General features: G+C 49.2%; 1 protein-coding gene across 3 annotated transcripts in view; it reads left to right on the forward strand.

The window, feature by feature from the left end:
• Window positions 1-2939: 2939 nt before the first annotated feature.
• The window catches only part of PPP1R12B (protein phosphatase 1 regulatory subunit 12B), a 127316-nt gene continuing 117672 nt past the window's right edge, over window positions 2940-12583 (forward strand). For all 3 annotated transcript variants that reach the window (XM_080358101.1, XM_080358103.1, XM_080358102.1), the window contains exon 1: window positions 2940-3436. In XM_080358101.1, the coding sequence (XP_080214227.1) occupies window positions 3149-3436 (288 nt within the window). In that variant the 5' untranslated portion in view covers window positions 2940-3148. The remainder of the gene's footprint in view (window positions 3437-12583) is intronic.

Below are 12583 nucleotides of genomic sequence, written 5' to 3' on the forward strand. Positions count from 1 at the left end.
TGTGTGACTCACGGTGCTTGAGCTGGTGCTGCAGACACCAGCCCCCAGCGGACATGGACAGAGCTGTCCCCTCCCGCTGGCTCCCACCGCTTCCCACCGCAGTGCGCAGGGCCGGCAGGTCTTGGAGGTTGACATACCCATTTCTTTTCTCCAGAAGAGATGGAGTGGGTGTATTAAAAGCTGGATATCAGGTTCCGAAAGGGTCCCTGCATCCCCAAATTCAGGGCACACTGCTGCCAAGCCTGGCTCTAGTCTTTGCTCAAAGGCCGTTTGCTCTGGAGTGGGCTGGGGAGACCAGGCTTGTGAGGTACATACCCCCCAGGCCTGTCCCCTCCCCAGCACACCGGTGGGATGCTGTGCCATCTGACTGAGGGACGTGCCCCTTTCTGGGATGGCAGAGTTTTAAGATCAACATGTCTCACCTCCGAAGGTCTTTCCCTGGGCCGTGACCACGGGGCTGCCTTGGGCTGCCCTTTCGCAGAATCATTTTGGTTGGAAAAGACGCTCCAGACCATCGAGTCCAACCCAACATTGGCACTAACCCATGTCCCTGAGAACCTGTGCAGGAAGAGGTGCACATCCTGAGGCCGAGCAGTTTAACAGCACCCGTGACACCCACACAAACACTATAGACTAGCAAAGTGTCTGATTTATTGTTATTTTTTAAAGTGATGTGATCATGGCAGCAGAAGTTCCTGTGCTAGCCAACCGCATGCCTTTGTTCGGGTATTTTAATTAACATCGCAAGTGATCATAGCATCATTTTGGTTGGAAAAGCCCCTCAAGATTGAGTCCAACCATAACCCACCCCCGGCACTGCCCCATGTCCTGAGAACCTCATGTCCGTCTGTCCAACCCTCCAGGGATGGTGACTCCAGCACTGCCCTGGGCAGCCTGTTCCAATGCCCCACAGCCCTTTGGGAAGAAATGTTTCCTAATATTCAATATCTGCTTGCTGCAGTTTCCCCACCGACCCAGCAGCCCTGTGGGATGAAGGAGAGAGTTAGCAGGAGCAGGTACAGGGACAGGGACAGCCGTGCCCATGGGTCCCCGCGCCATCTAGTGTCCTATCGAAGCGGGACGCGGGGGGAGACAGCGGCGGGACCCCCATCCCCGCAGGGCTCCAGCTTCCCCAGCCTGTGCAACCTCCAGCTGGGCATTCTGCCCGCTCCAGTTTTTATTCCCAAAAAGACTTTAGCGCCTGCTCGGCTTGCCAAAGCACGACCTGCACCCAAGGGCGGTTAAACCTGCCAGGGACTCCCACAGCCCGACACACATGGTCACCCCAGAGGATGAAATCTGTGCCCTGGCTCTGTGGACTGGGACCAGAGGTGCCAAAAGGAGTGACCAAAACCAGTCAAAACATCAAAAATGCTGTTAGGAGCTTGAAATGAAGCCAGTAGCATTCACAGGATAGTGTCAGCGCAATCAAAACCTGCACAGAGAGCGCAGTCCACAACCTGTCTGGTTCCTGCGTGGGTCCATCATGGCTCTCACAGCTGGGGCTGCAAAATTACTTTTCCAATGAACACAAAAGGACCAAGGAATTATTTGTTTTTAACTTCAGACAAACAGGCTGCTGGCAGACGTACAAGGAACAAATCTACACCATTCCAGAAAGTTATTTTATTTTACAAATAAAATTATTAATTTGTAACAGAGCAGTTAAAGGAAATTCAGACAGAGACTGAAAAGAAGCCGTTTGCTTTGCTGCTCTTCTCTAAACCATTCCTATATTAATATTTCCTAACTCCAGTTTTGTGCTTTTAGACTGCTAATGAACCGTGATCTGGCATTTCTATAAATATTTAATAGCCCTTAGTGTGGTCCCTAAGTCTCTTCATTAGAGTTATTCCTAATAATCTGCATGCTGGGGATATCAGATAAGCTGTGCCGTATTTTGCGGGGTTTTCCCTGGAACTCTGTTGAAAACTGCTGGACTAATGAGCAAATGCCATCTGCTTCGGGGGATTTGTCACTGATCATTTAGCAGCGTGCTCGTTCTGTGATTCCTCTAATGAACAATTCGACGTAAATCATCTGTTGGGCAGCCTGATACTGGCAAATAACCTGCAGAAGAGGGGCAGCCTCTCTGCTCGGGATTTAAAACGTGCTCCGCTGTTTGTCAGGAGCCGGATCCTCAGCACCGACGGGCGCTCCAGCCACGAGAGGGGGCTCGGAGAAGGCGCAAAGAAGCCGAGGAAACACGTCCGCTCAATATATTGTTTGTTTTGGCTGCATCGCCGTCCCCATGGGCAGCACACGGAGGTCGGGGACCCGCTGGGCCTGGTGGCTGTCACGATAGTGTCGCGATAAAGCTGCGCTCGCAGAGCTGGTGCCGCCTGCGCAGCCACTCGCCTGGGGACAGCCAGGCTCTGCGTTTAATGATGGAAAAACACTGGAATTCGCCTCTCTGGAAGCTCAGTCCTCTCTCTGCATTTGTTATCATGGGGGTATAGCAGATAAAATAATCTTGGGGAGTTTAGGCTAAAGCTGGAGTCGCCATCCCCAGAGGGGTTTAAAAGGCGTTTAGACGAGGTTCTTAGGGACATGGGTTGGTGCCGGGGCTGGGTTATGGTTGGACTCCATGATCCTGAGGGTCTGTTCCGACCGAAATGATTCAATGCTCCAGCGTCCACCTGCGCGGGCTGGAGAGGCAGCTGGACCTGCCAGATCCGGCCCGTTTTCCCCGTCAGACGGGGCTCTGCGTTGTGTTTCTCCCCACTCTCCCCGCCGCGCCCGTGGGGGCCGCCCCGGCGCTCCCTGCCCCGCCGGCGGGCGCACGGCCGGGCGGCGCTGGCTCCGCACGCCGCGCACAGCGGCCCCCGCTCGGCGGCGGGCGCGGAGGCGGCGCGGCGGGCGGGCGCTGCCATGGCGGCCGGGCGGGAAGGCGGGCGCGGGGGCCGCCGGGAGCTGTAGTCCGGGCGGCGCCCAGGTGCGGCGGAGCGCGGGGCCCGCCGGGAGAGGCTCCCGCCCCGCGGGCAGGTGCGGCTCCGCCCGCGGGAACTACATGTCCCGGGATGCCGCGGGGCGCGGGCGGCGCGGGCGCGGCGGCCGTGGGGGCGTAGCGAAGATGGCGGCGGGGGCGCTGCGCCCCGCTCCCGGCTGAGGCGCCGAGCGCTCCCTGCGCCTCAGTGCGGCGGCGGCGATGTCGGAGCCGGAGCACCTGGGCGGGAAGCGGGCCGAGTCGGCGCGGCTGCGGCGGGCCGAGCAGCTGCGGCGCTGGAAGGGCTCCCTGACCGAGCAGGAGCCGGTGGCGGCGGGGGGCGGCCGGGGCCGGCACCGCGGCGCCGGGGGGTCCCGCGTCCGCTTCGAGGAAGGCGCCGTGTTCCTGGCCGCCTGCTCCAGCGGGGACACCGAGGAGGTGAAGCGGCTGCTGGGCCGCGGCGCCCGCATCAACACCACCAACGTGGACGGGCTGACAGCGCTGCACCAGGTACCGGGGGAGCCGGGCCCGGGGGGGCGGCCCGGCGGGCCCTTCCCTGCGCCCGCCGCCGGCCGAGGGAGCGGGGGGGGCAGCGGCTGCGGCCCCTCAGCCCCGGAGCTGGGGGGGGGACGAGGATTTGGGGCGCTGCTGGCGGAGGGGGAGGGCAGAGCGGTACCTGCAGCACCGGGAGTGGGTTGTTTATAAACAAAGCCATGACAGAAAGCTTTGATCTCAGCCTCATCCTGCATATTTAACCCGTGTCTGAAGCACAGACCTAATTCAGAGGCGAGCGTGGTAGCGTATTCCAGTCGAGCAGCTTGATGCACCGAGTTCTCACAGGGATATTAAGCAGCTTAATTAGCAAAATAAAGCGTTGCGCTGGCAGAGCTGCGAGCCTGCTTAGGTGGCCAATTTATTAATTTTTCTTTTAAAACTTCTGACTCTGTGCTGGGGCTCTGCTGAAATAACAGCAGAGCTCAGAAAATTTCCCGCCGGGGCTGCAGTGTTTGCAAGGTCAGAAGCGTCTCGTTGGCTCCCGTGTTTGTGTTATATCGGAGTTGCCTTGAAACTCCCCAGACTGCTCTTCAGCAGCCTTTGCAGAGACCAGAGAGTGCCCGCGTCTCAGATAAGCAACGTAGGTTCTATTAATAATCATCCAAATGTGCTGAAGAACATACAGAAGTGGTCGCCTTGCCCGTCTCGGAACATGTGCTGGGTTTCATCTGTAGCTTTTGCTGTTGTGCAAATGAGCAGGAATGTCAGGGAGCCTGTGAAATTCCTGCCCGTTAATGTTGGGAAACCTGTTGCTACCTCAGACTGATTCAGAATTTAGCAGGGCATGTGAAATCAGTGTCCCAGATTGTTGCATCTGGTCAGCGAAATGAATCAGATTTGAATCCAGGCCAGCCTCGGCAAGAGAATTCTTTTAGCTCAAGATCTTGTAGATTAAGCATGTAGTATAGTGACGGGACTGGGGGAAGAACACAGCCCAGGAATAACATCTGGAAATAATGTGTTTGTAAAGAATAATGCTTTAATAGCACAAATAGCGGGACAGTAATTGAGTTGATTAGATTTTCTTCTTTGCTGATGATATTGAACTGAAGCACTTGGGACGTTTAAAAGCTCGGTTCGTGAGCTCGCTCGCTCGTGGCTGTCAGTGAACAAGGAACGGCGATATTTGTTCATTTTGTTCTGTAGTTACAAAAATAAATTATGAAGCGAAGACCATAGGAACTTATGGGCCATCAGGTTGAATGAGACTTCAGTTGGCAAAGCAGAGAACTTTGTAATTGCTCAGGGTTTTGGGTTTTTTTTGGTATAGCAATACAAAATAAGTTATGTTGCTTAGGTAATCTCCAATACAGCGTGTCTACATTTGTTATCAGATAAATAAAGAATTCTGTAGACACTGTTAAAATCCAGTTATTGAAAGCATTTTGACAAGCAGGAGGGCTGAATGTAAGGGGGGCAGACGCACGGTAGGGTTGAGATGGCTTCAGAAGGGTTTTCCAGTCGGGATTGATTCTCAGCTCCTCAGGAGTATCCGGGTGTCTTGCTGATGCACGTAACGTGACGCTTGGCCCAAAGTGTCTTGTGAAGTGCGTTGGACTGATCGGACAATGGGTGATTATCTCTGCAAGGTCAAACTTCTTTCGAGCCGTGTATTGAGAAGCAGGCTGCAAATATAATTCTGTATATGTAAAGAACAGCATCTTAGGAGCTGAATATCGGGTAACACTGGACGGTAACGCCTAAGGCTTGATACTTGGAAGAGCTTTTAGATGAGTGAGTAGTCAAGCAGATGCTGGCTGGACACACAAGAAACTTTACAGGACGGGAGGTTGACTTTACTTTGAATTTAATAAGAGCTTTATTCCAATGTCTTCTTTATCACTGAACATGTCCAAAATATGTATTTTTTCATATTTCTTGGGGAATTAAACTGTCTATGGTGAGGTGTCAGCTGAGGTACAGTTAGGTTGAGGGTCCCCAGAGTGCTGGTTGACAAATGAAATTAATGTAGTACATGAGGATTATTTTTAATAACTTCTCTTAATATTAGATACATAATATTACGAGATACAGGCCAGATGGTAGTGACTGTCTGCTCTCGTTTAATACTTGTAAAATTGAATGGCCACGCAGTGAGGAAAACAGTTGGAAAGAGTTTGCTTTGTTGAAGGAAAGACTGGGCAATGTTCTTTTTATTTGGTTAAAGAACTTGCTATTAACTACAAGCAAATGTCTTTTTTGACTAACGGAAGGGTTAACCAAGTCAATTGACTTAATTTGTCAGAGTCGGCATCTGCTTCTACAAAACCTAAGGCCAGTCTTAGGAGCTGGCTTAGTTTGTTTGAAGTGCCCCAAATGATGTGTGACGTTCAACAGAGGTAAAATTACACTTTCTCTAATTTCTGGGACTAAGAACCATTGTGTGCTTTCTTGCTGGGTGAGAAGCTGGCTTTGCTATCTGTAACTATGAAGCCGTATTTTGAAAATGATTTTTTAAATGACAAGTGGTATTTCTGAGCCTCCAGTGTCGTCCTCCTCTTTGGAGGCATCAGCATAAACCTACACAAGTGGCCAGTGACCGTTATCTGGGCTGTGGCTTCGGTTATACGTGTTGTCTTTAGGGCCTGCGGAATGCTTTTGGATGAATGTTAATCCCTTATTATCAGTGATTAGCTTAATTAATTGAATATAGTGTATTTTTGGCAATGGTTTTGTGTCTAACACAGGATGGGAAGGGAGATAGCAGCTAAATGTGAGTGAAGATCTAGAAGTCATCGAGAAAACTGCTACCAGTGGGTGAAACAAGTTACTGGTCACAGCTGCACTTGTGTAGTGTTTGCAGATGGTGGAGGCAGAGATGAAACTCTCTCTTCCTCCTGAGCGACAGATGGAACCCAGGAGTAGACTTGACAAAAAATGAGTCGTAAGGGAAAACAAATCTGACACTTGTGGTTGGGACGGCATCTCCATGTGTAATAGGCGATGCTCGACTGTCTTTAAGCACCGGTTCACAAACGATGACAACAGGGAAGATGGTAAATCATCAAAGGGCAGACAGAGGATAAACAAGCTCTTTCCCTTTTGCCTGTTCCACGGGGAAGTGAGTTGCTCATGAAATGACTCCCGAGTTTGTCGCTTATTGTGGCCTGCCCCTTGCTTTTGGCTTATTTGCAGGTGCTGCGCAGCTGTAGTAATTCAGAAGCTGCTTCATGAGAATTCAGGTACTTTGGCCGGTGATGCTGGGTTGGCAGCGGAGGCTGTGACCTCTCTGGCACTCCCGCTTTACGTTATTCCTGCTTCGGAGCCAGAGCTGTAAAACTGCCGGCATGCCTAGTTGCTCTTCAGAGCTTTATAGAGCAACATCCATGTCAGACTAAGACTGGCCAAGTTTTGGTTGCTGCTCAACGAATTAGCCTCCTTTACCCACTTCCAAATGTTCTGTGCAGTCCCAGCAAAGCAGAAGGCGGCAGGATTTTTGGACAGTCCAAAACCACAGCCGGGGGTAACGTGGTACAGATCACTCTCCCTAATCCCAGCGGTCTGGAGACTTTTGGGAGAAGGTGCTGACTCTGGAACAAAATCCATGAGATGGAGGGGAAGGGAGAGAGGATTCCTGTGTGGATTTGTGCTTTTTCTAGCTAGGACATCACCGAGAGCATGGAGCGAAGGGCTGGAACTGCCGCAGTGCCTGAAGCAGCCTGCATTTGTTTTACAGGAGAACTAAGATAAACCCAACAGTCATTACCCATACTGAGCACTCAGCAACAGCTTCTAGAATTATCTTAATCACCAAAAGGTAAAATTAATTTGTGCCTTGAAATGCAAGGACATAACACAACATATAGTGGCGTGAAAACTCCTGAACGAAGCGTTCATGTACTACATACCCATATGGTCGGGGCATCACAACTGCACTTTAAGGTAGTTTACCTTCTGATCTTTTAATCGGTGATGATAGTGTCCTACATCAGGCTGCATTTTTGAAGATTGGGTGGCTGCGTTGCCTAAAAATACATCAGTCCTAGGAAGAGGAGGTTATCTAGGGAGAGTCATACCTTTTCCACCACCCTCGGCAAAGTTTCTTTCCAAAGGTATGCTTCTGCCAATGAAAATAGAAGTTGCAAGCTGTTTGTACTGTATTTAACGCTGCTCATCAAACTGAAATCTGACACTGTCAAAAATAGGGTTTATCACTAGGGTAAGTGAATACTTTTTTGGGGGTTTCACTTATAAGAGAATACAATAGTATGCACTCTAAAGTGTGGAAGCTTGGAAGCTACTTGCAGTACATGGGGAATTGATTCAACAAAGCTAGTTGAAATCTGAAGTGCTGTTTTACCAACTTAATGCCTTTATTTTCTTGCTTTTGGCTTACTCAGTCCCTTTCTTGGCTCGATGTTTTGTCCCTGTGGGTTAGTTCAATTGTCTGTCCCTTGCATCTCGATTTCCAAACATTCTCCTAAGTGGGCAGAATTAACTCTAGACTAAACAAACCTTGAACTGAGAGGAGTGAGAGCCTTGGGGAACCTTGCAGCATTTGCAGGGAATTTTCCTTTGGTTTGGGGCAGTTTGTCACCTGGTTAGTTGGGCTTTGGGAAACTGGAGCCAACTCAGCTACTGGATGCTGGGAGGAAACCTTACTCTGGTTTAGTAAGTAGATAGATATTTGTGATGGGAAATGTGCATCTTCATTGTTTCCTTCCTCAGGCTCTGTTTATGCTGTCTAGTGATTAGATGAGTCAAGCTCCGTTGCTCCCCATAAACAGCGAGCAAGTGAAGTGATAAGATTTTCAGCTACAACTTCCTTTATGGCAGCAGCTACAAGTGAGACCTGGGTCCCTAAATGCTGCCTGTGGAAACGTTCTCATCTCTACATCTGTGCAGAGCCCTGACCCTGGGTGGAAATCCTTGGGAAGCGAAGGTATTTTAGGGAAAGCTTGTTATACTCAACGCACGCTGAAAGCTTTCTGCCTTTTGCAAATAAAACTCTTGAGCCCGTGTTAGAGGTGGAGACAAGTCCTTAATGCTGCACCGTTGTCTGAATCAACAATGGTCGATGGGATTGAAGGCCAGCTCAGCAGAAAATGCAGGAATGAGTGATGAAGGCAGCGCCTGGAGCGGTCGCTGCTCCCAGCCGGGTCTCCCCTTGGCATGGCCAAAGTGTTAAAGGCAGCGTCTGTGTGCAGAACTCTCTCCGCTGTCACCTAGATGAAACTACCCTCATCCTGGTATTGTTTTTGCGATTTATAATGCCTCTTGCTTATTTTAGCGGTGAGCGTTAGGGGCTGGGAGCTGTTTCTATTCCAAACAGATTTAGAGGCTTAGAATTCAGATAAGGTACTGCGGGGCTTGCAAGACGTCTTAAGTGCTGTGTATTGTAATATACTGAGGTAATAACTGACTAATATTAAAATATAAGACTTGAATAGGTATGCGAGCTCTCAACTGAGGATTCATATATACCATAAGTCACAAAGGCCTGTCAGACAGTGCATATTAGAACAATCGTTTTAAGCAGGTTGGGAGAGGGGAATATTATGTAAGTGGTTGTATAAATTGAGAATTTTTTAATTTCTAAATTTTGAATACAAACGAGGGCAAGGGGAGCATTAACTACTCTGAAACGTCTACTCTGCTTCTTAAAAAACAGGGTTAGCACTCAGGGCTGGGATAAAACCGGATCGAAAGAGAAACCCAGGCCCTTTTTGTGGAACAGCAGCCCCCACTCTCCAGTCGCGAGCTCTCCGAGTGAGCCAAGCGTTTGACCTGGTGATAATGGTATGGCCCCAGCACGCTGAAGGTGCCCAGTTAGAAATCCTGCGATGTGAGTCTGCGGTTTATTTTCAGCTGTCTTTCTGGCGGGAGGTGCAACAGCTGTCCCTGCAATCTCCTTTCTTGGGCTGCAGCAAACTGATCTGCGCGGGGTGGAAGGTGCGGGAGGAGCTGGTCCCTCTCCCTTAGAGCGAACAGCTCCATGTATCAGGATTTCAGGGGAGCTATTGGTGGGGATTAAGGTGCTTGTTCTCCTGGGGTTCACTCAGCAGGAGTGGATTTAACGCGCCTGTGCAGGGCAATGTTTTCAAGGTGCCGTGAGCTCCTTGGGAATGGGGGCGAAGCAATGTGCCTGCACCATGGCTGCGCACTGAGCTCCAGCTGCACAGCTTGGTGGTTCCCGATTTAATTCCTCCCTTTGCTCCAGAGATGTGTCTCTTACTGTGGTGCATCATGACCATTCTTAAACACTTCAAATGTGTTTTTCAGAGGGAGGTTGCTTTTCTAGGTTGCCAGGCTAGTGGGAATGATCTCCTGCACTGCTGACAGCCGAATCCCGACAGTCAGGCCTCCCTTTACTCATCAAGCTGTTGACAATCGTGAACATCAAAATTCTTGATCCAGACACCTACGCAATTTCTCATGACAGTGTTCATTCGAAATAATTACAACATACAGTACTTAGAAATGACTGATATTTTAGAAAATACATCTATGTGCGCTCTTGTTAAATGTTTTCACGTTAAACAGATTTTTGATAGATCAGTCTCCTTGCAACTTCAAACTCTCAGCTTAGATATAGCCTTTGCTCATCTGAAAATAACTGGAAAAATCACTCTTTAAGAGTAAATAGTGGGGGGGTGTTTAATGCTGTTTATTCTTAATAGCTTGTTTGCTGTATCTAGAAAAAAAAATAGAAGGGTCTTAACTTGTAAGAGTCTCACTAGAAATGTTTCCATAATACAATAAGCTGACCTTGTAGAGGGACACAAGCCATTTCAGCATTGCTTCTCCAGCATTCAGCCTTGCTCATAAATCTTTGTGAAATGTACAGAATGCAGAATGACCACCTGCTATTCGCCTTTTATGTGTCGCTGCCTTTTCAGGGTAAAACTAAACCTGGCCCCTCTCCGGTGCTCCGAGCCGGAGCATTGATTTGCCACAGCGATTGCTCACCATCCATTTCTGGAATCTGTCTGAAGCCACCTCCTATTTATAATTTGTCATTCCTTACTGTCTTAGACAGTTAGTGCAATTTCCTTACAAAGCTTTATGCTTCTTTACATCTGAAATCATGCGATAGCAACAACTCGTAGTATCGGGCTTTGTCTGAACTCAACTGCTGGTTTAGCAAGAGGTGAATGGGTTTGTGAACTCATGGGACTTTGTGTGTGGCCTCTGCTGGCCTAAGCTGGCTTATGTCTGTTTAATTTGGCCTTGTAAATATAATACTACAACCCAAACGGATGTAAACCAGCTTGGAGCTGGTAGGGCCTGCACATGGAGCTGCGCCAAATTAACCAAACTGGCTTTGTGCCTGAATCGTTGGCATCGTGCGCTACTGCTGCAATGGTTTTGTTCTCAAGTCAAAGTATGAAGACGAGTTTCTCTTCAAGGATTTGGATTCATATGAATTGTCAGTCTTACGCAAGACAATTATTAGTTATCGATTCATCTTTGAGTGACTTGATACTCCACGCAAGATGTGTTCATAGGGATTTCTGCCTTGGAAATTGGTGGGGTGGGTGAACTTACTCGATTTAAGTGTTTTGGTGCAGCCAGGACACCGCTCTGAGCGACAAGGTTAACAGAGACCCATCAGAACACTTCCCTTAAATACTGTTGTGGTTTTGGAGGATGAAATGTTCTAATTTTTAATCTAACAAGCCATTTTTCTCCCCCGTTTGCTCTCTGTAAGCGAGATGACATGCTCTCCAGTGCAGGCAGCTTGGCTGTTTTTGTGGAGAATGACCAAATCTGAGCAAACTGGTTGCATTAGCACGGCGCACACCTGTGCAGGAAGAGGTGCACATCCTGAGCCCGGGCAGGACTTTAGCGGCACCCGTGACACTCACACAAACACTACACACTTGCCAAGTGTCCGCTTTGTTATTATTTTTTTAAAGCAATGTGCTCATGGCAGCAGAAGTTCTGTGCTGGCAAACCGCATGCTCTTGCCTCAGTATTTTAGTGAACATCGCAAGTGATCATAGAATCGTAGAATCATTTAGGTTGGAAAAGCCCCTCAAGATCATTGAGTCCAACTATTCCCCACCCCTAGCACTGTCCCATGTCCTGAGAACCTCATGTCCATCTGTCCAGCCCTCCAGGGATGGTGACTCCAGCACTGCCAGGGCAGCCTGTTCCAATGCCCCACAGCCCTTTGGGGAGGAAGTATTTTCCTACGCTTTGCATTCATATAACCATTTCAGTTTCCAAAATTGATTACACTGGCAAAGATGCTTTCAAAGCAACTTTGTAGCACAAGCAAAATGCTGCATTCCAGCCTGTTACCACAACATTTTCCTTTTCTTTGTGGTGCAGGAGGTAGGTTTTAAGCAGTCTGCAGCGAGTGTTTCAAGCAGAATTATGAATCCTGAGCTGAAGTAGAGAAGGTTAGAAAGTGCTGCTGACTTGCTACCAAAGCAGGTAGCATCTCGGTTAAAACTTCAGAGCTGGTTTACCGCTTGGTGCTGGCTTTCAGTTCTTGTCTTGCTTCGTGCTTCTTTACTGCGTTCTTAGGAAGCCGACTGAACTGCACCGTGCTCCAGCCAGCTCAGCTTACTCCGTGCTGATGTTCTCATCGGTCTTGTTAGCTTGAGGGGAAACTGTACCATGTGCAAGCTTTGAAAGGTCCAAGTTGTGTTTAAAACTACTGTCCCAAAGACTTTTAAGAAGCAGAAGGTCAATGCCATGTGTCAGAGGCTCTTCTAGACAGTTATATTGATAGTCCATAAAAGCGGTTATCTTGACTGCCTCTCACCTGTCTGCTCTGCCTCCCTGAGAACTCAGCAGGGCTTTTTCTGCAGAGTATTCTCTTCCAGGGCAGGACTTTCCGTTTGTCTTGGTTGACCTTCACAAGCTCTGTCAGGCCACTTCTCCAGCCTGGGTAGGTCCCTGTGTGAAGGTTCTCCTGCCCCAGCCCCACCAACCAGTTTGGTATAACATGCAACGTTGTTGAGCGTGCTCCCTGTCCCATCATTGCTGTTGATCAAGTCTGTTAATAAAGACATTGAATTGTATTGACCCCAGTATCAACCCTGAGGGCTGCCACTGGAGACCAGCTGGACCCTGATATTCCAGACCATTTTCCATCACCTTATCATCTGCTTCTGTAGTCCAGCTCCTGCCAACCTTCCTATTAAGAAT

The sequence above is a fragment of the Nesoenas mayeri genome (assembly GCF_963082525.1).
Source record: "Nesoenas mayeri genome assembly, chromosome: 23".
NCBI classification, from domain to species: Eukaryota; Metazoa; Chordata; class Aves; order Columbiformes; family Columbidae; genus Nesoenas; species Nesoenas mayeri.